The sequence below is a fragment of the Ophidiomyces ophidiicola genome, assembly GCF_022830035.1.
Source record: "Ophidiomyces ophidiicola strain CBS 122913 chromosome Unknown scaffold_8, whole genome shotgun sequence".
Lineage (NCBI taxonomy): Eukaryota > Fungi > Ascomycota > Eurotiomycetes > Onygenales > Onygenaceae > Ophidiomyces > Ophidiomyces ophidiicola.
The window spans coordinates 410,861-436,606 of record NW_026054648.1 but is presented as its reverse complement, the minus strand read 5'-3'; the positions used below and the strand labels follow the sequence as shown (position 1 = coordinate 436,606).

At 46.7% G+C, this 25,746-nt stretch overlaps 9 protein-coding genes across 9 annotated transcripts; 4 read left to right on the top strand and 5 right to left on the bottom strand.

Moving 5' to 3' along the window:
• Positions 1-253: 253 nt before the first annotated feature.
• On the top strand, positions 254-1,538 carry LOZ57_002828 (uncharacterized protein; the record flags this gene model as incomplete). Its single annotated transcript, XM_049251888.1, has 3 exons — positions 254-333; positions 422-676; positions 770-1,538. 3 exons carry the CDS (start codon positions 254-256, stop codon positions 1,536-1,538), a joined length of 1,104 nt encoding a protein of 367 aa, XP_049109206.1.
• Positions 1,539-2,153: 615 nt separating this feature from the next.
• MIA40 (Oxidoreductase) lies at positions 2,154-3,145 on the bottom strand (the record flags this gene model as incomplete). The annotated part of the gene is made up of 3 exons (XM_049251887.1): positions 2,154-2,400; positions 2,455-2,887; positions 2,950-3,145. 3 exons carry the CDS (start codon positions 3,143-3,145, stop codon positions 2,154-2,156), a joined length of 876 nt encoding a protein of 291 aa, XP_049109205.1.
• Positions 3,146-3,603: 458 nt separating this feature from the next.
• Positions 3,604-4,515, top strand: THI80 (thiamine pyrophosphokinase; the record flags this gene model as incomplete). Its single annotated transcript, XM_049251886.1, has 2 exons — positions 3,604-3,606; positions 3,817-4,515. The coding sequence occupies 2 exons, from the start codon at positions 3,604-3,606 to the stop codon at positions 4,513-4,515; spliced, it is 702 nt and encodes a 233-aa protein (XP_049109204.1).
• A 719-nt stretch (positions 4,516-5,234) lies between these two features.
• On the bottom strand, positions 5,235-8,997 carry NMD2 (mRNA decay protein; the record flags this gene model as incomplete). Its single annotated transcript, XM_049251885.1, has 8 exons — positions 5,235-5,405; positions 5,455-5,766; positions 5,818-6,093; positions 6,141-6,298; positions 6,356-6,647; positions 6,702-8,812; positions 8,880-8,924; positions 8,979-8,997. 8 exons carry the CDS (start codon positions 8,995-8,997, stop codon positions 5,235-5,237), a joined length of 3,384 nt encoding a protein of 1,127 aa, XP_049109203.1.
• A 1,438-nt stretch (positions 8,998-10,435) lies between these two features.
• On the bottom strand, positions 10,436-12,398 carry LOZ57_002824 (uncharacterized protein; the record flags this gene model as incomplete). The annotated part of the gene is made up of 5 exons (XM_049251884.1): positions 10,436-11,538; positions 11,592-11,910; positions 11,969-12,048; positions 12,117-12,236; positions 12,311-12,398. The coding sequence occupies 5 exons, from the start codon at positions 12,396-12,398 to the stop codon at positions 10,436-10,438; spliced, it is 1,710 nt and encodes a 569-aa protein (XP_049109202.1).
• A 1,022-nt stretch (positions 12,399-13,420) lies between these two features.
• LOZ57_002823 (uncharacterized protein) lies at positions 13,421-14,211 on the top strand (the record flags this gene model as incomplete). The annotated part of the gene is made up of 2 exons (XM_049251883.1): positions 13,421-13,741; positions 13,795-14,211. 2 exons carry the CDS (start codon positions 13,421-13,423, stop codon positions 14,209-14,211), a joined length of 738 nt encoding a protein of 245 aa, XP_049109201.1.
• A 461-nt stretch (positions 14,212-14,672) lies between these two features.
• Positions 14,673-16,620, bottom strand: LOZ57_002822 (uncharacterized protein; the record flags this gene model as incomplete). Its single annotated transcript, XM_049251882.1, has 8 exons — positions 14,673-15,132; positions 15,193-15,433; positions 15,484-15,658; positions 15,714-15,858; positions 15,914-16,031; positions 16,108-16,153; positions 16,229-16,343; positions 16,421-16,620. The coding sequence occupies 8 exons, from the start codon at positions 16,618-16,620 to the stop codon at positions 14,673-14,675; spliced, it is 1,500 nt and encodes a 499-aa protein (XP_049109200.1).
• Positions 16,621-17,331: 711 nt separating this feature from the next.
• On the top strand, positions 17,332-18,940 carry CHT4_2 (Chitinase 4; the record flags this gene model as incomplete). Its single annotated transcript, XM_049251881.1, has 4 exons — positions 17,332-17,613; positions 17,685-17,748; positions 17,800-17,836; positions 17,896-18,940. 4 exons carry the CDS (start codon positions 17,332-17,334, stop codon positions 18,938-18,940), a joined length of 1,428 nt encoding a protein of 475 aa, XP_049109199.1.
• Positions 18,941-19,598: 658 nt separating this feature from the next.
• On the bottom strand, positions 19,599-21,148 carry TOS4 (target of SBF; the record flags this gene model as incomplete). Its single annotated transcript, XM_049251880.1, has 2 exons — positions 19,599-19,631; positions 19,685-21,148. 2 exons carry the CDS (start codon positions 21,146-21,148, stop codon positions 19,599-19,601), a joined length of 1,497 nt encoding a protein of 498 aa, XP_049109198.1.
• Between the last annotated feature and the right edge of the window lie 4,598 nt (positions 21,149-25,746).

The window sequence follows — 25,746 nt, the reverse complement described above, 5'->3', positions numbered from 1 at the left end:
CCGTGTAGCTTTGGCGTGCGGTGTTGGCGGCCGAACGCGCTAAGACTCCTAGCCGCCGATCGCCAAGCGGCCGATGTAAACAATCGCCTCGCCATCTCCCCCGCGCACGTATTTCCGGTTCAACGCGACACAACGCCCGTTCCTCCAACCCTGTTCCATTTGGCCTTTATATATATACAGCAAATCGCTGTCGCGAGTGTGCTAGTTTGCGTCGCATAACTCCCGCGACTCTGAATATCGACAGTTTACCACGATGACGGCGGCTCTACCCTATCTTCGCTCTCTGCGAAAGACGGACCTCGTTGTCCTCGCCGCAGAATCTCATTTACAAAAGTAATATTCCCCGGCGACATGCCCCTTCAACTCTGTGCTGCTATCGGCTTCGTGGTAAATGGAATCTTCCACTGACTGGCTATGACAGCTATGGCGACTTTAAGAAAGTCGAGCTCGAAGCGGCGTTGGACGAGCATCTGAGCGCCAACAAGTCTGCCCTTTCGGATAATCAAGTATTCAACGATTATTTCAGGAGACTCTCTCAGCCTCCTCGCTCGTCGCCGATTAAAAAGGAGCCGAAACCGGATGCCCCTTCGGGGATCGACCCGCTTGTTTCCCCTACCAAGCGTTCAACGCGTTCTGTGACCCGGACGCTCAAACCAAAGGATGAGATTGATGCTACGTTAGTCATTTTCCTTGTATTTTTCGCTGCGCTTATGAGAGCTGGAAAGGCCATATTAGCGCCGTGCAACACCTTACTAACACGTGTCCATAGAGAAGAATCTGAGTCTTCCTCTAGGGCGAGTGGATCGCCCTCAAATGAACCTGCGGCTGCACGTACCCCGGCGCGACAAACACAGGGATTTTTCTCTGCTATTCCTCCGTCCCCTGCTGTTGTCACAGAAGTCATTGAGGAACAAACCACTAAGGTGGGCCAATTTGTCTCGAACGCGTGGGTAGCATCCGGGGTCAAAGAGCGTGCATTTGCGCTCCGCTCATGCCTTAGCAGCGTGAGCATGATTGAGACCCTGATCATAGCCTTTGAGTTTTACTGCTTGAGCAGCCAAATCATCCCATCCCAATATCTTGGAACAATTCCGGAGACCTCGGCTTTGCATATTCCTGCTATTCCGGTCAAGATCCCCGAAATATTTGTTCTGTTGACAGCGGAATTCTGGGGACCTTTCTCTCTATGGATAGCAACTAGTATCGTCCTCCCAACCATACTTGCCTATTTCTTTAATATCAACCTCAAGGTTACTCAGCCCAATACCCCGAGCCATTCGTACGGAACCCGCCGTGCTTCAGCTGCCCAGGCTGTTAATGCAGCCGCCAAACCGAGTATTGACCCCTTGGTATTCAATGTTTCCAAGGCTTTAATATCCTACCTTGTCTATACAAATACTTTCACCTTTGGCGGGATATATAGTCATGTTTCGGTCGAGAGAGTGGTTCGCTCTGTACCAGGTGGCCTACCCGGACTGTTGACCGGCTCTGCAGTCTGTGTACTGGGTAGTTTGTATGAGGCTATCTTGAGAAAATAGGCATCAGTTGGAAATCAGCCATATATTTTGAGTGGAGCTTTTGTTGGGTTTTATTTTTATTTTTGGTCTTTCTGTTTGAATTGTGCTATTGCACATAACGATGTGGTAACACAATTTTCGGTGCTCTTCGGACTGATTTTTTGGCTTGAAACATTGACTTATCTCCGCCATTGATTCTAATATGAACTGGGAAGCTGGCACGTTGAAGAAAAAGATGAGCAGATGATAGCTCGTTCTGACTATATGTATATTCCACCGGTGGTGCTCGGTGATGGGTGTACGCGGGTCATTTCATTGTTTGATTTGACTGCTTACCGGCGTTGGTGGGAAGTTGGGGGATATTATGGCTGCTTCTAAACAATCTCAAGTTCTCTATTAACTACATACCTATATATAGGTAGCGTTAGAAAAAGAGTTTAAAATTTCGATTCTTTTGAAGTGAGCTCTATTATGATATGTTGTACAGTATGGGCCACAGTCCTCGCTTGAAGAGCGGTAAAGAGAGAGCGGGTCTTGAAAAGATCAATGCTAAAAGATAACTGCGGTTGGAGCGGCAGCAACAATAGGGAAATTCCGCTTGAGATATTGTAAATTCATGAGTAAGAGGGGGGGGGATTATTGATTTCTGTCCTGTCCTTGTGGGGCTGTATCTTCAGAGAGCAATTTCTGTGCCTTCTCCGTTTCAGATGCTCTTCTTACTTGATCTTCTGAGGTTGTATCTGGCTTCGGTGCGTCAGACGATAGCTGGGACTTTTTAGCATCTTCAGCGGCGATGTGCTCCTGAAGTTCCTGGTCAACTTCATCTTCATCGAGTTCAGAACCGTAGATTTCCGGGTGAAGCTTAAAGCAATCTTGCATATTCCTGTATTGGAGTCGTTATCAGCAAGCATTCGAGTTCCTCAATGAGACCACATACTTGAACTTATCAATGCAATCCATGCCTTTCGGCTCTTCAGTAGAAAATACGAAGCAGCTGAATGCCTCTTTGAAATCTTCACCGCAAGGTCCATGCGCCATTCCACCTAAGCAGGGGCAGTCCCAATTGATTTCACCGGTCTCTGGGTTAAATGCGCCCTCCTGGTCGGCTTCCTCCTCGAGCTCGGAAGCTGTCAATTTCAGTGGCTGCGCATTAGCTGGATCGGATTGACCAGTTTCTGCAACAGTACCGGTGGATTCAGCTGAGGGCGGCGAGGAGGACTCTGCGGGCTCTAGGCTAGACTTTGGCGGCTGTGACGAGGACGACGAGGGAACATCTGAGACGGGTTTCCGTCTTTTGGAAGCAGCTACGGATTCAATTGTTGGCAGGGAGGAAGAATCATCCTCATTCTTTGGGGATTGCTCGAGTGCCACTGATTGTCATCGTGTTAACGTTGGGATCTCATAGGAGGTCTATCTGAGGTCGGAGACCCACGAGAAGGTTGTTCGGCAAATACTGTGCTTGTGTTGTAGTAGTATACCGCGGCTGCGGCCAGGCCCCATCTCACTATTGTCCCTTTCCAGCCCCGCGACCTCTGCGGCGGAGGCGCTGTACTTAAGAACCTCTGTCGCTGTACGAGTCGGAGCGGCCGCGCTTGGCGAAGGGCAGTTCTTGAGGCCGATTTAAACATCGCGGCTCGAGACAGATAGGAAAGGTATATGAAACCAAGAGCTAATTGCGCCGGCAAAACCTAGCGAGGCACCAAAGAGAATGAATGGAAGGCAGAAAAAGAGCGTTTCCTGCTGATCTGACTTCAGCGGTTCGTTTTGATTGTTCAGCACGAAAAATACAAGATATTATATAAGCAGACTCGGGATATTCCGGTGTTATATTATCCCGGATTCCGAGAGCTTGGCGTCAACTAAACTACCTTACGTCATCGGCCATTCCATTCATCTATAGCGAAAGTTGTGATTCAGAGCAGGAGTAGCAGTGGCCGGTCAAAGATACTCTAGAATCTCATTGTCTGTGTGAAGATGGAATGGCATCCAAGCAAATTTTTTCAGTCTGCTTATCTCTCAGATCCGTATGCGCTACTGATATTACATCACCCTCTTAATGCCAGGGTATATCATAAGTTAAAGAAACATGGTGTGTACCCTGAATGGCCTTATCATTCAGCTTCGCCATTAGTCTTCTAGATTATCTAACCTCTACATAACAGCATGTTTCATCATATGTGCTGATGGTGGTGCAAACAATTTATATGATCTTATTAAAAACGATCCGCAACCAAGTCCGGCATGAACCAAAAGATCACAACTTACGACTAGAACAAATATAGCTAACTAAACAAGCTAGCTTCCGAATGCTATCGTAGGTGACCTGGATTCCATTGATCCTTACGTACGAGAGCATTTTGAGCGATTAAACGTGGAAATTATTAAAGAGTCTGAGCAATACTCTACGGATTTTACCAAGTGTCTGCGATACCTGAAAAATAATTTTGAAAACATAATAAGCTCTTCGCCGGCATTTTCTGCAGACCATGAAAATTTCCCCAGAAAACAGCAGCGCTATCTCGACATTGTCGTTCTGGGAGGATTGGGTGGTCGCGTTGACCAAGCATTCTCTCAAATCCACAGCCTCTACACTGCCTCGCAATCCACTGCAGACAAACCCCCTGGTGATCTCTACTTGATCTCAGAAGAAAGCATCTCATTTCTTCTATGCGAGGGGCGGAACACCATTCTTACACCTGGTGGAGGCGCCCTAGAATCTCGCAAGAAGTTTGCATCAGGACTCGAATTTACCGAATGTTGCTTTTCAGAAAATGTTGGGATTATACCGGTCGGGGGAACTTCCGTAATCAATACGAAAGGGTTCGAATGGGATGTACGTGACTGGGAAACCAAATTTGGAGGGCAGCTTAGCACCAGCAACCATATCCGTGCCGATGCGGTTGAAGTAAACACAACAATACCGGTACTTTTTACTATGGAGCTAGCGGACTGGTTGAAGTGTACGGAGTGTCCTGTGTTTGCCGAGAGCCATCAATGACACTTGAGCCGATGATGGAGGCTGGTAATTGTTGAATCTTATTGAAGCACAGCAAGTGAGGAGTGTTAGTGGAAGCCTAGAAATTTTTAATGATTTTTTAGTAGCAGTATATATTAAGGATCTGATCTTATCATCATTTTTGTCATGGTAAGGGCTCCAAAGGCACTAATATATAGTGGCTAAATGGAACGCTTTAACATCCTTAGCAATCTATGAATATTAGCACGGTCGCTTTTTCTTGCAGTTGAATAGATCTGCTGCAAGGAGATCATGCAAGAGGCAAGTGACCTCTGGAAAATAATGATCATCCAGTGTGCGGCAGATATCTATTGCGGATGTGGTTCGTAGAATAAATTCTACGCCACCTTGCCATGATAAGCTCGATACAGCGTTGATTGATATAGCGAGCGGCTTTCTTAAATCGCTGCCGGTGACAGAAATTTTAGAATTACTTCTAATAACAAGTCGACGACCCGGTGGTAGAGAGTAAGCTGTTCCGCAGCTTGATGCGCGAAAGTATGGCACGGATGATAGTGTGCCTTCGAGAACGGCGATTCGGCGTGTTGCAGCGTATCGTTATGTTTCCTACCAATCAACATCGCTAAGCTGCAATTTACGGGAGCGAAAGGTTCGGCCAGAGGTCATCTTTTCGGGTTTGGGTGTCGTGCGCTTCTCATTACCTTCTCTCATGCTTTAGTATTAATAGACATGTGATATGGTTAGCTAGGAGTGGGACAGGGTGGTTCACCATCGTTAACTTCATTTTCATCTCCGAGATCATAATTCAAAACCAAGTTTTTGATACGTTGCTGCTCTTCGCGTTCAGCTTGTTTTTGAGACCTCATAGCAATGGCAAAGCTAGAGTTCGAAGGAAGGTCAATGGTTCGAGTCTGCAACTTGATTAGCAAGGTCAGCCAGTCAATGATGAAGCATCTCTACCTGTTGTCGATTTCCCCGTTTGGTCATAAGTGAGAATGCCATCGTGTTCGGTGGTGTTGGAGCATGTTCGCCATCTTCAACGCTTGCGGGTTCACGAGTAGTACGTCTCATCGGTAACGGTAGATCAAACATTCCTTTTCGCTCAAACTTGCGGGATTCTAGACTCTCAGCCATCATTTTTTCAAACGCGCGATCGAACTCGGCTTCAGCCTCAGGATCATGTTCTTCTTCTTGCCGTGTGACGATGATTTGCTCTTCCTCCTCCTCGTCGGAGCCGGGCTCGATGTCCTGGTCGGTATTATCAATTCCAGCCTAAGTTGAGTCAGCAATCTGTACAGATAATTATTTATCCCTGGGGCATACTTCGGCATCTTCGCTGGAAGACCCTTCCTCTTCGCCCAGCCCAATAGCATCATCCTCGAACTCTTCCTCCGATGATGAACTCTCTCCATCTTCCTCCGGTTCATTTATTTTGTTGGTATCCTGAACTTTGTAATTTTGTGTAACTGCATCGCTGAATAACTGAGCAGCTTCTCCAAGATCGGTTGCAAGTTTCCATTGAGGGCGCGTTAAAGCATAAGTATCGGTTACGAGAAATTCTATATCCATTGGCATCGGGTCTTTGGTGAAAATGTAGTACTAATGAAGATTAGCAATAGCACGATCCTACAAGGGTCAAGACTTACCTGAAAAAAAGTCAGGAAAAAATCAAGTTTCTTTCTAGTATTGCCACGATCGAAGCAAACGCCACATGTACCGAGCATTGTGCAAACAAGGCGAATGCGAAAAAAATCGTCGGGTAGATCAAACGCGCTAAGCTTCCCTGGAGTAGGAGTACCGCCTTCTATGATTTCGTCAACAAATACCCCGAGAAAGTCTTATCGCTGGAAAGTTTTCATACCATGGCCAAAGGTCACAATGCGATAGAGAGTATCGAAGATCACAGGTGAGTCAACGATTTTATAGTTATAAAGCTCCCCAAGGTATTTGACGTCAGCAATGCGCTCTTGATTGAATTTGAAGTCGTTCTGCTCCAGGCCGATCGTGATACGCTCAAGAGAATTGTCGATGATATTGATAATAAACCCTTGATGATAGCGATAGAGTGCGCTCGCAAGAAGCGCCAGCAGATGGATATTCCCGTATTTGACTTTGCCTGGCTTGCTAAATATGCTTTCCAATATATGAACAACCTAGATCAGCTTAGTATAACCCTTAGGGACATAGTACCAAATCAATCAACGTACATCTGGTTCCTCCCAGTGAAGTTTTCTAATAGATTTTAAAATTTTGGGATAGTTACGCTTGTTCATATCGACATATACTAGTTTTCGCACGAATAGCTCCATCGGGGTGCGCTCCCTTTGTTCAATCGCGGGGCGCGGCGGAGGATCAACGTAGTAAATAGCATTTTCAAGGACCATTCGTTCTTGCTGGCCCAAATGTTGGGCTGTTTTCTTCCGCCCAAGGGTTTCGAGGAAAGATGCCATTCTTGGGGCCGTGTCTGGATTCCGTAGTAAGTATCGGCCACAGTTTTCCAGTAAATTTCCAATAATATCAATGTTCATTCTTGAAAAATCATCCAGGCTGACTTTGAAACAATGGAAAATGACGTGTTCTGGCACGACGCCAAACTTTGTCAGTTCCGCAAGATATCGAATGTTGCTTGTTCTTACTTGCCCAAGAAATTCTTTTTGTTTACGGCGTTGAAGGCTTCGGAACTCCTCATCAAGATATGAAATTAGACTCTGTGGAATATCAGAGAGATATTGCCCGAGTGTAGCTACCAATCGCGCATACAACGGAAGTAGGTCTGTACGGCCTTTGGGAATATCTTGCACCGCTTTTAAAAGTCTATTTCGTGAGGCTTTCGAGTTCAAAAAACAAAACTCTAGAGCAAATTGATCGACAGAATCTTTGTTCTGAAGCTCTGGAAGCCTTGCCAACAGTGCATCAACCTGAGCACCGACAGTTTTGTTAATAATTGCGGTCGATTGGTCATCATTGTCCTTAGGGGTAGAGTCCAAGGCCTGAGGTTGGCCTTTCTCATCCGGACCAATTCCGTTTGGAGTTTCGGTACTAGGTTGTTGTGTTTGGTCATCGACATCACTTTTTCTCTTCTTACCATCTTCAAGAAGAACAGCCGGTACTCTGCCTTTTAAGTCAACAAGATTCTCATAAAATCTGCGTTCTTCTTCATCTTCCCAGATACCCGCTCCTTCGCCCTGGCCTCTCAAATACTCGCCAGTCTTTACAAGTCCGATAATACCACTGTTAAGGCCTCCTGGCGTTTCTTTCTCAACCAGATCCGGCATATCTGATCCCAGAATATCACAAAGGACATGTGTATTGGCCACCAACTTTTCCTGAGCCTTCGACTGTTTCTCGAAATTCGACTGCCGGTCTTCTAGAATCTCTCCACTCTTCACGTATGCTTCAGCATTTCGGCGACTCAGAAGTGTGAGAGCCTTCTGGTCTCGAACGACATGTTTTTTCACATCTTCAAGGTATTTGTTCATGATACTCTTGAATCGGGTTTGTAGTCTCTCGTCAGATACTAGGGGCGGGTCATTCGCGGAACATATTTGTGTCTCATCCCCAGAGACTTCAACGGTTTCTTTATTTGCAGTTATGTCACCGCTTGAATCGATTACCTTTCTTCCTTCGTCCACCTTTTCAATCCCCATGATGTCCCAGGCATAATTTTTAGCAAACAAGACAGCCAAAGGGAGGTTTTGGTGCTCTCGGTCATATCCAAGCAAATCTTTAATGACCTCTAAAGGAAATGGATCTGCATCTTTGTCCTGAGTAGATCGAGATGCGCTTTGCAGCATTTTACCTTTCACCTGACTGTCGGAAGATTTACCGCTAGCTGCACTGTCTTTTCCTTTTACACCCAGATCCTCGGGGCGTTCAACATCATCTAAAGTACGTAAAAGCCCAACCAGCCATAGCTCTGTCACGACTCGCAGTAAGACCCGCTGTCGAACTAGTCGTTCCTTTTCTTCTTTTTCTCGAACATCTTGGCTCCAAGATTTAAGTTGGGCTTTGTCTGGCGTACTCATGCCACGGCCAAGAAGCCAACCAAGCTGCTTTGTGAACTCATCGGGACCGAACCGCTGGTGAAGTGCGCTGGCTATTTCCACTCCAGCCGTAATCTCTCCAGGCGATTTCAATTTACAAGCTCCCTCGTAGAAAGCAGATATTATTTCTGAAAGATATTTATGTAATGAAAGGGCTCGGATTTCGGTAAGAAAAGTGAGTTGCGCGGACGCGGTAATACCGGTTCGAAGACGTTTTATAAAGGCGGTGTTCTTTTTTAGAGCAGAGTCCAGCGATTTATTGACTGTAAATATATCTAGAAAGAAGTTCAGGAATTAGAACCACATGCATGCTATTGAGTGAACTAGGTGGCATCGTGATACCTGGCTCCCCAGCCCATGCTCTAATATTTTGATCACGAAGCTCTCCTAAAAGAAAACGTATTAGAACCAATACTATTAAAATCAATACTAGCGGCATACTCTTCCTTGCGCGGTCCATTTCCTCCAGCTGCCCGGATTATCGAATGGCTGGAGGATTCAAGCTCGCAGAAGATTGTATGCTTAAGAAACGAGAAATAAAGCGGCAATAATTAGTAGGAGGCTGCATCGGATTCCAATAAAAACAACCAGCAATGGGAAATATTGCTATGCGGCTGAGATATGCAGCTTTTAAACAGGCAGTTTCAGTGATAGGATAAGCTTGAGGGGGGCTTCAGGGTCAAGTGCAGGGTGGTCCCGGCGAAGTCTCCGCTGTCAGCAACTGCACCCAGAAATTCAGCATAAATAGAGAGTAAATAAGCCTTTGTATCTCTTCTCTTGTTATCTTTGTGTACAGATACTCCCTTAGACTTGTTCAATCCTATTCCTGGCCATTAACTACAGTAGTTAACCTTCGCGGGGATTACATAAGCTTCCCTGGACTCACAGCCATTGGAGCAAGATTCAAACACTATACAAAGTATGGCCCAGCCCTGCTTATGTGAAGGCTCCGGAAACAGAAATGTTCTTACGTTCTGTATGGACTTCGGTGGAACCGCGCCCACGATTATAAAGTCAGCAGATTCTGGGCCCTGATGACGGCGACGACGTTAAACCTTCTTCCTTCATACCTATTTTTGTTGGCTCTTTGGAGATTAATACAGAAGAAGCTGGCCACAATTTACGACTCAACTGCACAAGTATGAACTGATTCGGATGAGCTATGTCTGACATCCTAGTACAGCCCTTGTTTAGGTTATACCGAAATATGTGTCTGAGATGTCTACGGAGTATACACTGCCCCAAATGTGATAGCTAATGTAATATTTCCATTTAAAAAGGTTGTAAATTCACCGGAAAGAGCATTTAGTTATGCTGGGCCTCTCTCGTTTGATAACAAAACATAACATTAACTCCACACTGTTCTCGCCCGCTAGCTTGTCTGCATTCGGTTCTCGCCACAGGTAATCTGTACTCATATTGCTTACCATCGGTTAGTGGACAAAGGAATGGCAAATATTCTTGTAGCAAGCCCAGTTCACGAAGAAGGCAAGAAATTGAGTGCCCCAACGGCTGCGAGCTCATCTGCATTCTCTCGACTAAAGCTGCTGTCTCATGGGGGATTTTCGTGGAATGTCCTTTCTAAAGGCCCCTTCAAGGGATGTGTCGAGCGATGCCGAAAGACTCCATAGATTAATACAAACTGAACGGCCACGAGCAGAGAGAACGAAATGAGGCGTCTGAATTCAAATATTTGGGGCCAGTTTGGTATTGTTATGTGGAACCGAGAGTTCTCATTGTTAGTAGTCAAAATAGTCTGAAGAACATAGGGCAAGGGAATGTGTATCAAACATAAAAGCCCTGGAAAGCCGTGTGAATTGTACTCTACATGTTAGCACTGAAAGGGAAAACATGAAACAAATGATAATCGCGATAAATTATCACACACTGCAAGTAACTCATCGCCATCTCGGGAGCAGGTGAGGCGCTTTATAGGCTAAAGCGCCAACAACCGCAAGGGTGCCTGCTAGAGTAAAACCCAAAGCATTAATACCGACTATGGACTCCTCCCTGACCCGCCCCAAATTGGTAATACGGGTTTTCTTCATGCCAACTGCGCCGTTACCTTCTAAGTCAAAGTCATTCCAATCCAGCTTGGCCAAGAGTTTCTGGTAATCTACCACGGGGCCAGACCAGTTGTTCGTTATCAATCCGTCTGCAGTTTTATACCAACTCTGGCAATTAGGCGACGCAAATGAAGTTCCTGAGAGTTCTTTTTGCAGATCAGAGTTGAACTGCTCCATTCGTTCTAATTTAGGCGTTATAGAGAGCGCTTCACCACGTTCCCTAGCGCGCAAAATGGCACGTATCATGGCGAGGATATAGCGGGATTGAGCTTCCACCATGAGGATAATAGAACTGTGACCCAGGTTCGTGTTGGGCCCATAGAGCATACCGAAATTGGGAAGATCTTCGACCGTGACGCCATATAGAGCGCGCGGCTTGCCTTTCCAGATTTCGGTTAGAGGCTTCCCATTTTTGCCGTAGACCTTAATAGGGTGCATGAATTCAACTGTGCGGAATCCAGTGGCGAGAATAATCACGTCGAGTTCCTGCTCGACACCGTCAATTATGAGACCTTTCTCGGTGATACTATCAATATGATTTGTTTCGAGAGAAACATTTTCACGAGCCAGAGTACCAAAGTAGTCATCGCTAAGAAGGATGCGTTTGCATCCAAGGGGATAATCTGGAGTAAGTTTTTCCCATAGGTCAGGTCGATTAGGGAGAGACTTGTGCATCATCTTAAGGCTTGCATCCCGGAGCATGGTGGCCATTGTGGAATCGGGATTGTTAAAGATCACATGAATGTGCTCACGCAAGTCCATTATCAAGGCTCGTAGTTTCCACAGAGTAGGAGGACAGTATCGGAAAATAGCTTGAAGTGGTGCCCAGACAGACATATCCATACGTGGTGTGACCCAGTTTGGCGTTCGCTGAAAGATAGTAAGATGAGATACTTCTTTAGCAATTTCAGGGATGATCTGGACAGCAGTAGCACCTGCGCAGCTCATTAGTCCAGGGTAGCAATGGTTATTTCAAAGCTTCACATACCATTTCCTATAACTCCGACCTTCTTATCCTTCAGGTCATAGCTCCAGTCCCATCTTGCAGAATGCATCATCTTTCCCTTGAAGGTTTCGATTCCCGATATCGATGGATAATAAGGGTAATTCAGCTGACCAATGGCGGATACTAGAAAGTCCGAGCTGATTGAATATTCTTCTCCAAATTCGATATCCTTGCTACCAATCACTTTGACTTTTGTGCACCATTTGCTATTGGATTCATCCCATCGCACCTCCTCCACCTCAGAGCTAAAACGAATATACTTGTACAGACTATAGTGCTCTGCTACTTTTCTCAGATAGTCCTATAACGGTCAGTACCCCACAGAGATGCAAGGGAAGTCATAGACTAATAGTTCGTACCAAAATTTCCTGCTGGTCAGCATACAGCCGGCTCCAGCCCGGGTTCTGCTCGAAGGAAAAGCTATAAAGATGAGAGAACACTACAATCGCAAAAATTAACAAATCTTCAGGGTAGATAGAAATCTGTAGCCCGCGGCAGGTTATATACCATCGCAGCAGCATCCTGGATATTTGTTGTCTCGCCACGTCCCACCGAGGCCGGCACTCTTCTCAAGAATAACGAAGTTATGGATGTTATTCTTTATCAAATCAATAGCAACGCACAGTCCTACACATAAGGCCTATGTCAGCTTGCTATCGAAATTCACATGCGACATATAGTTATCTCGCTCGATGTCGTACCCGAAATGCCAGCTCCAATGATCACAACACCAGCCTTAGTAAATTGCCTATTGCCCACAGGGAGCCGACTGTAAGATTTGGACGCCATAGTAGCGATATACTAACAATAACAAAAAGGCTGTATGTAACTGAATGGAATCAAGTAACCAAAAAAGCCTTATCTAGCGAAGCGGACGGGTATATGTTAAAAAATGGCGTGTAGATTGGCTGTTTCACTTCTTCATCAACTGCCAGAAGTACGGAGTACCAGCTCCGAAAGTGGCTATTCTCCAACCGAGGGTGTTGTCGCCATCTTGTGGAAGATGCGCTGGCTCTTGATCGCCATGAGGAAGCGCCATGCTTCCCCGCTGGCTTGTGATGTGCCTTGAGGCAGCCGAGGCAAGGCTCTCACGTCCACAACCTAAGTGTTCCTCTTGGCACCGGCTTCCATCCACCCGCGCAACAGGCCCACAAGCAACTACTGCATCTATATTATTGTGTGGAGGCCATCCAGCGGTTTAAAACGTCTCGCTAAAGTTGCCACCCGCATTGGACCCTCTAAAGAAGCATTTTAGATCTTCCGACGGAATAGTGGGGAATGGTCGAGGCTTTTACAGGTTACCGGTGGAGAGTCGCAGAAGCTCATCTGGAAGCAAATTGCCATATTCCAAGCTGAAATACTGTTCGGCTTGGTATATACATCGTCTAGCAGACCAAAATACCCGCAGATATTATCCGTACCACTTGCCCCACGTTTTCTACTGTTGGGTGAAACCAATCTTTATGAAGGCCATATTCCGTGGATGCAGAAATATTTCCTCCACGTTCCAGCCATGTCCAAACCTAGCCCATTTACGGCTGCCAGGCTGCAGGTTGAAACCTCGCTGTCATCACTATCAAATTGATGCTGGCCTTTCTCCTGGCCCCCAACATTTCCTAACTAAGTAGTCAACCCGAAGGGCCCCGGCTGGGTGATATCAAGAAGCATCTCCGGCACAGGACCCCACGAGGCATCGGCTGTTCTGGGGGAACGCTATTTAAATTGATTATGATTCTGCTTCTGCTCGAATTTTCTTCGTGTTGCTCGTGCGGAGCTCTACCGATGAGCGCGAAACCTCCTCTCACGTAACAATGCCTCCCAACGATGACTCCAGAATCCATCTATTCTTTCTTCTAGGCATATCCACACTTCTCTGCATAAGCTCTATTTTTTCCCTGGTATTAAAATGCGGAGCTTTCTTCGCTCGCCGAGAACCCGTCAATCAACTCCCACCTACCCCTCAGGGCCCTCATAGCGTTGATAGATATGCAGATAGCTCCCTTGCTCTATTTCCCGTCCACCTTAATGAAGCTTCAGCTGGAGCGGTGATTGCCAGTGGTGCACTCAGCTTGCTGGTCGCGCTGCTAGGGATAACTTTTGTATATATTTCCTTCTGCAACGGCGCGATCTTGGTAAGAACCGTCTCCCTCATAGGATGTACCGCCTAAGGTTAATGCCAAACTAGATGTCTTTTCGCCAACGGGCATATGTCCTTGTAACCCTGCAACTTCATTCTCTTCTTACTCTAGGAACTCTTACATACGCCTTCATATCCCACCGGCTATCCGATCACTTTAACCCAGATTATCGAACTAATCCGTACGATAAAGGTGTTTTCGATCCCGAAACGTGGACATGCGAATTTCAGGGCTGGTATCAGTTTGAAGACCACGATGGCAAGCTACTTGACCGGCAGTGTGCCTTCGAAAACGCGAGCAGATGGGTCTCCGTCCCCATATTCATCCTCTCGTTGGTATTTAGTGCGGTTGCAGCTTGGGCTTTAGTGGCTGAAAGCGCCATTATTCAAGCGAAGATTGAACAGAAGAACTTGACGCGTGTCAATGATTCTGAATACGATAGTCCATCAGTCTATTCAAGATAAAATGACGGGTAACTAGACGGATACATGTTGCAAGCCAGACATATATTCTGTATTGATTGAGCACCTAGTGGCTTTTAAAACAGGATTTATAATTCCATAATTGTTGAAGGTCATATATACATCTGGTCAATCTAGACGCATATTAATCCTGTCAGACTCCTTTCATATAAACTCTAAGTAACTCCTGCCTTTGGCTTTGAGCCAATAAGCATACAATTGTTAGCAGCAATATTGCAAAATGCAGGCCTTGGCCTTCTGCCTACGATATCTTCGATTGCGGAGCCATATATAATGAGAAGGTCTTCTCTCCATGCTGTTTGAATAATTCCGATTCCGAAAGGAACACCTGCAGACACCATGAGAATGGATCTTTATAGTATGTACGTAACTCGGATTCTTGAGCAGATAAATAAACTTACCATCTTCTCCAACACCAATGGGAATTGTAATCATAGGATAACCTATCCCACAATTAGAATCATCCAACGTCCTATAAAGGGAAACGAGGTAGACATGCCGGCTTTCGCTGCCACCTGACAAGCCACGCCATTTTCAGCCTGGATAGGCACCAGAAGTCCATCCAGTTTCGAATTTTCCCAGTACAGAGCGGCATCAATACCTTCTTTGCGCGACTTTTGTTGAATAAAGGTTAGAGCTTCACGGTACTGTTCATTTTTAGTTCCTTTAGACCCAACGCTCTTTTCAAAATTATCCTGCCCACTTGGCCAGCAAGGATGAATGTTTGGATAACCGCCTTCAGCCTCCGCGTGCCTTTGGTTATAAGCAACTACATCTTCCAAGGTTTTGATTTGGTTTGGATTGGTAATGAGGTTGGAAAGGTATTCTTGAAGGCCATTGTAAAATTCTGTCCTCACAATATTAAACTCAGAAAGGTAGGGTTTGTCTTCTGGGGCATATTCCCTATTAGGCATCAGTAACGAGCCCCCAATTCTGGTCGTGACGCCAGGTGTATTTTCTAACCAGTCCCATCCTGTTGGTGGTATGATCTCCTTCGCACTAGGAAAATCCGCTCCTTCAAATATTTCGGCTCCAGCACTCTTCATATCTGCAATAACCGCTTTTAGTGTTTCGTAATGAATTTTCAGTTTCTCATTCTCGCTTGCCATTTTCCAAACACGTTGCCAGGGTAGACCAAACCTGGCACCTTTCAGAGCGTCTCTTTGACTTATAAACGAGGAATACGTAACCGTAGATCGGTTTCCTGTATATTTAGATGGCGGGGTCTATGAGAAGATTCACGTTGAACCTCACCTGTCTGAAATTTCCCGGTCATTGCATCCATTACAACAGCGACATCCTGAACACTTCGTCCCATAGGTCCTACAGTATCCATGCTACTTGCTTCTGGTATAATTCCTTTCGTAGAAACTAAGCCAACAGTAGGTTTAAGGCCAACTATCCCGTTACGGTCAGCAGGAAAAATAACCTGTTTCATAAGTCAGATGTGCAAAAACATCCTTTCTTGAAGGGTGGTCACTGACACTCCCATCAGTCTCGGTTCCTAGACTGAATGGACACATGTTAGCAGCCACCGCCACAGCGCTGCCACAGCTCGACCCCCCAGGGTGTTCAGCTAAATTGTAGGGATTGCGACATTGTCCGCCTCTAGACGAATAGCCCTCAGAGCTTTGAAAATGTCAAGATCGGCGTAGAGTTGACAAATGTTTGGGAGAAAACACACTAATATGAAGACCGCATTGAGGCCCATTCTGACAAATTGGCATGGCCAAGCAAAACAGCACCAGTCTGACGCATCAGGCTGACGACATTTGCTTCTGGTGTAGTCGCACCAGCGAGGACTAGGGCCAACCCATATATAAGTGAGCAAATCATTAGCAGTGACTGTTGATCGGAAAAGGTTATCAAAGGGCCTACCGGAGGAACCGGCAGTAGTCTGCATCTTGTCCCCTGTGCCCATATTCTATACTCGGGCGGCTCAGCATGATGGCCTAAACACGAGACTATCCCAATACGCATGAATGAAGTAAACACCCACGTCTTTGACTAAGAAAGGAATGCCATGGAGAGGGCTTCGAATTTTTCCAGTTAGTCTCTCACTGTCCAGGTCGCCTGCAATATCAAGGGCATCCGGGTTCGTCTCAATAACAGCCCTGGATAGACTACCGTGAATTGACATCCACGGACGCGCGTAGGGCATCAGATACCAGTGGAGAGAAAGGCAACCCACTTCAATATTGAATTGATCCTCTCAATTCTTAGGAGGTATGAAGCAGTCAGTTCACGGGCAGAAAATGTGCCTTCAGTCAGGTGCTGCTGTAGTTCAACAATCGACAGCTCCTCGATCTGGACGCCTCGACAAGTTGGCATACAGAGGTCTGGGCCTCCATCGTGCGCATCACAGGATATGTATTCCTGCTCAAGCGGCATTGTACTGAAGTATCAGGGTGCTTTCGTTCAGCAGACTAACACTCGTGAGCCTGGGTAGAAGATCGGTGCTGTGAGGGGCAAGATGGGTGGTGCTCGTGAACAAATCGGACGTGTCAGAAAGGCAAGGCGCCAGTCTTAAAGCAGCCTAGCGGTAAATTCGGTGAGTGGGCTTTGGACAGTCAACAAAGACTGCCTGACCACCGCGGCGGTGTGAGTAGACGATGCTGTTGCTAAATATCAGTTATTGTGGACTTTGCTATGGAGCTATGTTTCTTCATCAAGTTTAATCAAGTCTACCTAGTTGTCCAGCACGATTAACTAGTTAACTAACTAACTAACTACCTACTGAGGCGCAGAAGCCAGCGCGAATGAGCACATGCAGGAACCTGGGGTGTGTCGCCACGGCCACACCAGAGCTCCCCCAGCAGCCGCCTGAGCGTGGCTTGCCCCTCGCGACCCCTGGTGGCTGTGCGTGGTTGGACAGTTCAGCTGCCTCCAAGAGCATGCGTCCCCGCTAGTTAGCGGAACCAGAACCTGACCAGCCCTACAAGTGTGGCGGGGCAGTTGGGTTGCTCTCTATAAATACTGCTGGCAGCGCGCTATCCTGCCGCTCCAGGTCTCGTACAATTCCTGAACTAACTAGTTACATAGTTAACTACTTCTATATTGACTCTCATTTACAACTAGCCGACTTCTCTTGGTTGCTTAACTATGTCTATTTACACAGTCCAGCCGGGGGATACCTTGTGGAAAATCGCTAATGACCACGGCATCACTCTCGATGCACTCATTGCTGCTAACCCACAGATCCCAGATCCCAATATGATTCAGGTTGGACAGGTTATCAACATTCCTGGTCCCGCAGGCGGAGATCCACCGGCCCCTGAGAACCCTCCCGAGCATCCTCCGCCACCTACCAATCCGAGCCCACCGACGCACCCCCCTCCTACCAACCCGGGCGGCCTCAGAACTGTCGGCTACTTTACCAATTGGGTGCGTTTTCACGTCTAAATCCACCTCCAATATGCTGCAAAGCCAGCCAGTAATACTAAGGTCTTGGACAGGGTATTTATGGACGGAATTACCAACCCCAGGATATCCCAGCCAGTCATATAACACATATTCTTTGTATGAGCACCTGGTATTAACCTCTATTTATTTACTAATAAGTTGATGTAGACTCATTTGCCAACTTACGTGCCGATAGCGGAGAAGTGTAGGTTTTTGTGCATACCTTAGGAACTAGGCTTGTAATACTAACCTCGTCATATGTAGGTTCCTGACCGATACATATTCTGATCTAGAAAAGCATTATCCTTCGGATTCATGGAACGACACCGGCAATAATGCCTACGGCTGCATAAAGCAACTCTTTCTTCTTAAAAAGCAGTATCGCCATTTGAAAGTGCTCCTCTCAATAGGAGGCTGGACGTATTCCGCGAATTTCACTGCGGCAGCCACTCCTGAAGGTCGCCAAACATTTGCTCGTAGTGCTGTGAAACTTCTAGCTGACTGTGGTTTTGATGGCATCGATATTGATTGGGAATACCCTAAGGATGATACAGAGGCACAGCATTACGTCTCGCTTCTCCAAGAAACCAGGGCGGCACTAGATGAGTACGCGTCGCAGCATGCACCAGGGAAGCACTTTGCTCTTACGATTGCCGCTCCATGTGGCTCAGTCCAGTACTCGGTGCTTCGTATGGCCGAAATGGACCCCTACCTTGACTTCTGGAACCTGATGTGCTACGACTTCGCTGGAAGCTGGGATTCAGTGGCAGGCCACATGGCGAATGTGTTTCCTTCTCGAGACGCCCCAACAAGCACGCCGTTTAGTGCTGATGCTGCCATATCGGCATACATCTCTGCTGGTGTTCACCCAAGTAAGGTTGTCTGCGGCCTACCACTGTACGGCCGCGCATTCGAAAATACCGATGGTCCCGGCGCTCCGTACCAAGGCGTGGGCGAGGGCTCATGGGAGAATGGCGTGTGGGACTACAAGGCCCTCCCACAAGCCGATAGCGAAGAGCACAATGATGCTCAACTTATGGCATCTTGGAGCTATGCGCCTGGTGCAAGAAAGATGATAAGCTACGATACTCCAGATATTGCCGGAAAGAAGGCCGAGTATATCCGCAATAGGGGGCTGGGAGGCGCCATGTGGTGGGAGCTTAGTGGAGACCATCCGGTTGGCAGTGATAGAAGTTTGATCAATATCACAGTCTCTCACATGGGAGGCACAGAAGCATTGGATGGAAGTGAGAACGTGCTAGAATATCCAGTCAGTGTTTATGACAATTTAAGGAACAAGTTCGAGTGAGAATGCATTCTTTTTCTGAGTACAACCATATTAATGGACTCTTTGATATAATGAGAATTATTATGACCAATGATGATACGGATGAACACAATACAGTTTTCGAAAGAATGCCATCCTTTGCTATTTATATTAACATAACTATTGGAGCTATCATGTCAAAATAATAGCCTCTAAAACAAGGGATTCTGCCTTTAGAACCCCCTCTTTTTATTTAAGACCAGTTATAGTAACCTAAAAGGGAAACCCAAGCAGAGCGGCCCAAAATGGAGGGGCCTAAAGATATTACTAGTTATATCATAAAGTTTTATGGATTTTGCATGAAGTTACTACCTACAAGGCAACTAACTGTTTAGGGGGATATAACATAAGGGTCTTGAAAATACATAATACCGTGTCATATTTTTTGAATCAGAAGGGTGGGGTTGAGCGTGGGGATCTACAAATTCTGGGGGAAGAAGGGTAATACTAAAAGCACATATATGTACGGAGTAGAAGGGTATAGGAGTTTTCGGAGAAATGAAACAAAAAGAATACAAGTCGGGGCAGAGGGTTTGGAAATCACTAGTCCATACTAACCTGGCAAGAATACAACGATAGATGGAAGACGGAATGCCGGGGAGTTGATGATTGGCTCCCAGGGAGGCAGTCAAAGCATAAACTATGGTGTTTTAGGCTTTCGCCAGTAATATTGCTACAAGGAATGCCGTTAGTACTAGAAGGTCGATGGAGATAGAGCATTCGAACCTTATGTTGTTTCCGGCAGTTTCTCAAACCGGGCTTCCTCAGACCATTCACTACCGCTTCACGTCGCTGTTCATCCTGATCCCCATCTGGAATGTAATAGTACTCGCTTTCTAGCGCCTTTCCGGCGGCATCTTTGCCTTCCCTACTGACCTTTCCAATACACGGAGTGTTTTCGACAACAGACGTAACCTGCGAAATTTGGAAATGGGAGTGTTCTGCAGGAAGCTTCCCAACAACGTCGGCCGGGAGGTTCTTGATAATGACTGAGAGAGGGGTTGAAGATAAACGCGAAAATGCTAGTTGGTTGATAACATGGTTTTGGACAATGTCTTTGATAGAGTCAAGTTCTGGGTTCTTCTTTGGCGAGCTCAGCGCGTTCGGGGTTTTCGGCTTCTCCGTTGATTTGCCCGGAGACTCGCCAGTGTGGAAGGAGGCCATTCTTGGGAGGATATTCGCACCAAAGGGGCCGAAAGAAAAAACGATCGGATCGTTTTCCTCGTCATGCTCGGACAAATCTTCTGATTTTGAAAGAGAACCGGAGAGGGAATTTCGCTGAGCATTCCCTAGGGGCTGGGAAGCTAGCTGCTTTTTCTCAAACGTAGAGTTTTCAGCGGAGCTTCGTCGAGCTACTGGAGACGGTTCATCTTCGTACACGACGACTTCGTTAGGCAAGGAACGGGACGGCGTCACGGGTGTGATCAAGTCACTTAAGCCTTGAACGACAGGTGATGGGGAGATCGGTGATGCTAGGCCTTGGTTACTCTTAGACGGACTCGTGGCCTGACCCATGTGTGGTTCGGCTTGAAGATTCTTAGTGGGTGAGTCGTCCTCCCATGTTTGATCCGAGTGCGTGGACGTCGAATCCTTTATTGGCAGGCGGGGCCACTGGACAAGTACGCGTGAATCATGCACATCAATCAAGATGTCAGCGTCTCGAGTTTCCGTGACGAATCTTTGTCCCTTTTTCAACGTGTACGTTTTGCCCCCACAGTACAGCTTAAGCCCATTCCAGCCGGTGCACAAGACCTCCACCGCGTCTGGTATAAATGGGAGTTTAGCCTCTATATACACGGCTTGCACATGGCATCTTGACACAAGGCGATTAGTGGAGAGTTGGTAATTGCAAGAGGTGCTTGATCTCCCCATTGTGACAACCTCTCCATCTCCACTGAGCATAATGACTGGAAGCGTGGACAAAGGTGCTCTTTCGGCTATGGAATACGTTCGCTTCAGGCCACGTCGAGCGCGCGGAGGAGACGAAGCAGGCACAGCGGCGGATGACGTCGGCACTGGAGTGGGATACTTTGAGACCCCATCCTTGCCATCGTGGGCGAAACGCTTGACAGGTCGAGGGAGGCCGGGTGAGGATGACGGTTCGAAAGGAGGCAACAAGGACGCTGACCGCTTCACGCCAGCCACTGAGGGCAAGCGTGTGTGTGCTCGAGGAGTGGGTGACGAGTCCATGGTGACGCGGTGGGAGTCTCCAACCCAAGACAATGTCTGGGAGGAGAAAGAATTCTTCAAAGGACACGATGAAGATGAAAATTTTTTGTGGGCAGCTTAACGATACGCGACTAGACACGGATGTCAAGGGGGCCGAACAGAACGGAACAAGGAGCAGGAATTGAAAGTGTAATCAAACAGAAAGAAATCACACTTCCACCAGACACAGATTCTCAGGGGTCAGGGCGAAGGCGAGAAGAAACGCAGCCGCCGTGGTAGAAGTCACGGTCGGGATTAGTACGACGTGCAGAAATGCCTGTCGTTCCAGATGCACGCTTGGTGGAGCTACGCGTCTGGTGGCTGGCGAGAAAGCGCAAATGGCGCGTCGCAGCCGGCACTCACCGTGCACAGAACGAGGCGACTCGCTGCACAACACCAGAGGCCCTTCGCGCGCAAGCAACAAACACCACCCCGTGTGGCTCGTCGTCCGCCGCCGTCGCCGTCGTCGCCAGCTGGTATACTCCCGCGAAATAGCGTGCACGCGTCTAAATAAACGGAAGACGCGCCGCGCCGCGGGGCCCGCCAATCATGTCGCGCGTGCTGAGGTAAGCAGAACGCGGGCACGTGCTTAGGGCGCCACCAGCGCTTACGTGATGTTGAGCCTCAAGGCTGGAAGAAAAGATGAATGCAAGGCTCCGTACCGCTACATGGATTCTTCCGTCAAATAGTGATTGAAGCTAATAGAAGGGCTATCTACATAAATCAAAAACATGCAATTAAACACCAACCTTCACAATGCTCTGTACATGCTCCAAGGCCATCGTAATGGCCCAGCCATCGCTTGTTTCTTCGCTCTTCTACTACTTGCCGAGTTTGACCCTCGCTGGCAACCATGAGAGTCATGATCTCCCCGTCAGGGCCAACAAGCGGCAGTTCCGCTTCACAAGGTATCTCCTGCGCTTCTGACTGCATCGCACTGCGTGACTCCTGATCTCCGGGCATACTCCATCGCCCTGCCAACTGTCGCGACCTTTTTCACGGTGAATGATCGATCCACCCCCAAACGATGACGCTTGCGGCCTGGTACTGCCATCACATGGGTTCTTTTCTCCATAGCAGTCAAAATGTGGCTCCGCCTTGCATCTACCCTTGACTCTTACGCCAAAGGACCATGTTTCCAAGCGGCACTCAGTGTTGGGGCTGCACTCCAAGGTATCCCAGGTCTGCTGGCTTTCCGTAATGCTCCTCTCTGTAGTCGATGTGTACCCCGCCGACCTCAAGGGATGCTTGACCAAGGGTGAGTGATACCTTTCCAGTGATGCTCCAGCCCTCCGTTGTGGTCACAGCAACCGACTTTCCTTTGACAAGCTGCATCTTGAATACCCTGGGTAATAAATTGCGTCGAACTACTTCAAGCGTGGTAGTGTGGATGACTTTGACATCATCGATTGCGAGCACCATACCCAACATCCAGAATCTGGTATTGGAAGGACAGAACCGCTGTTCGCTGCTACAAGTTGCCTCTGTACGATTTTCAAATATATACGTCGGTGCTACGCCGGTCGCAATTATCTTTTTTGCTTGGAGGTCTTGCGTCAACTGGTCAATCACTGCCCGGGGGTCCACTTTAAGATCATTTTATTATTGGCCCAAAGCCCGCATGCTTCGGGAGTATAGCTCCATACCAACTAAACATCAGGCGGCTCTAGGCCTATATGTATATTTCTTAACAGAGGAGCGCTTGGACCACCAACTTTACTCAAAAGCATCTCACCATACAGCGCACCGGACAGTTCCTAGAATATAAACAAGTCTACCAATGGAAAAGTGTACATTCAAGGTACACAGTGTTATCGGGTTAGGCTCTAAGAGCTACGTAAATGGTCCAAAACTTGCTGGCCTTCCCAAAGCTACAGAAGCCGAATGTTGCCCGGCTTTTAATCCACAAATCAATGGCCACTCTCGGCGTAGAGAATATTTTCAGATGGCGAAGTCACTGCTCGATGTCTCTAAGTTAGAGTGTTCCAGAATCGGAGCTCTGACACAATTTGCTGAAGGTGTTTTTATAGTTGCTAGACAACCCTACACATTCAGCACGAACAGTAATCAACCTTGAAAAATATCCTCGCAAAGAATTTCTCAAATATTCAACTCTACTCATGACTATCTCAGATCCCTTCTTTCGGACTTCAGTATCACATTTCTTCCGTCAATCTAACGATGTGGTCGCGAATGAAGCAGATCAAAAGGGAAAATATATTAATCGCTGCCTTACGCAAACTTTTCCAACAAATTACAAATTACTTTAAATTTAATAGTGCTTTGCGATGATTTTCGCCCTTCTAATGTACATATCAATGCAGAAACGGGGCTCTAGCCGCTGCCATTGAGAATATTCCTGGTGCATTCTTCTTCAAGACCCAGAAGGTCGCGGGTCGGATCTCTTCAAACGCTATTCTCCTTCGCTTAACCTTTCCCTAAAAGCTTTACGAGACGAGCCCAGCATTATTGCGGATTCTTTCTTGATGGATTCACAGCGGCCGCCACAGCAGACGGAGAGATCCTCGGACAATAGACTCTTTTAGCTGTATCTCGCCGCACGGTATAGTCAAATGCTGGACAAGAGTATAATAGACTTTCCTTAATGAGCTTCACTATAATCAGTTCATCTCAGTCGAAGACCGTGCTGAACGGCAAATAACGAAGAGGGAATCACCTTGACACAATCTATCAAGTTACATTGGAATAGTTAAGGATGGAAGGATTAGTGCTCACTACTCACTATGCAAATAATGATTTAATTGAGTTGTAGTTGGAATAAAAGCTTTGATGCTCTGGTCCGTTATTATTTTATTTCTCTTTGAAACCATGTACGAAGACCGTTAGAACCCCATATTCTTTGGCGGAGTAAATCTGAGAGTGCTCAAAGAAGGACTCTCAGTCAAGAAAGAGGTGAATTTAAAACCCCATATTCTTTGGTGGAGTAAATATGGGAATGCCCAAAGAAGGATTTCTCAGTTAATTATAACTATAGATGTGATATTATTATATAGGACATACCCCGAGTATTACTCAGGCCCTTTCCCAGTCTTCAGGGAGTCGCCAATAATATCCCGTACAACTAGCATGCACCAGTATGTGGCAATCAGAATTCTGGCCTGCCCATCCAGCATAATCCAACCATGCATGTATGTGTGTACAACAAGATGTGGGGATGTGTAAGCTGATTGCAGAACCTATGTATTGCCAGGATCAATGGGTCTTTTGGAGAAGTCTCACTGGGCTACAGCTAGTGTTTAGATATATAGATATTTGATTGTGGTCCAATTATAGGAAAACTGCCACTAATTATCCAATTATGTAAAAGTCACATTCTGACCACAATCGCACAACATCACGGTCTAATTCTTTTGGGGCGATAGCTGTATTTTTCGAGGTTTTTCTTGGAGCATTCGGGGGCCCAGTGATAGTATGAGCCATCGGGAGACGGCAGAGAAGCGATATAATCTGAGATTTGCACCCTGCAACCGAGTTGCGGTGATTTTAGGAGTAGATTTCGCAAAGGGTATTTTGCTTATTAACTAACTACTCCTCCGGGTCAATTTCGGTTTGATGAAATGCTTGGTGTTAGATGCCAAGATCTTAGAACTCAACCTCTCTTATGTAGTTAGTTACTCCGGACTCCGTACTCCATACAAAATATAATGACTTCCGTTCCATCGCAACCTTGACTAACTACTCCGTAGCATGTGCCGATCTCGACCTCGCATCTATCGAGAAACGCCAGTTGTCATCACGGAAACGGGGTACTCCATACACTGGTTAACTGGGCGTCTTTATCATCGCTTTTTACAACGTCGCTGGATAGTTTCGTGCGACGTTTGGCGCCATAGCACTTCTCTGCGCCCACCAGAAGCCCACCTTGCTGCTACACCCTGAGTACTCGAATTTATTGGTATCCGAGAGAATTACAGAGTACAAGAAGCCAGTGTGCTTAGACATATACTCACATTGAAGTACTGTGAGCTCAGGATCAATAATCGTCCCCATCAGTCGCTAGTGATTGTTGATGATGCCTTCAGAAGGGCCTTCAAGGGGCACCATGTTCTCTGCAGATGAGGTGGTTTAGGCTATCTAGCAAATTTCGGCCACTGCTTATTTGTGAGCCCTAGAAACCGAACCTGTTGATATCTGCAGACTTCTCAAGAAAGATTCCATGTGTTTCGGGTACAAGATTTGCTGGACTGAGTTGTTCATCCATTGTATTAATTTCTAGGGTTTAAACTAACTAATAGAGGTACAGAAATCAAAGTTTCTGTTTTCCACAGTAAGTTGTTGCTACGATGAGATGGCAGCTTGCAGGAACTTTATAGTCTGGCTCTCAGGAATATCTCAAGCACTGCATCATTATATCATATGTATTAACTAGCTCACTACTCGTGATTACCATATTTTACTATTTACACTCTTGATATTGGAGGTGACTAGAGTTCGGTAAAAACCACTACTCTAAACAGGACTCTTACATTTCTATAGCAGTAATCAGAAACTGCAACAACAGTGGTTGACGTTAGCCTCCAGGTATTCTAGGTATGTATGATCCAGTTGTTTCTTTCCGA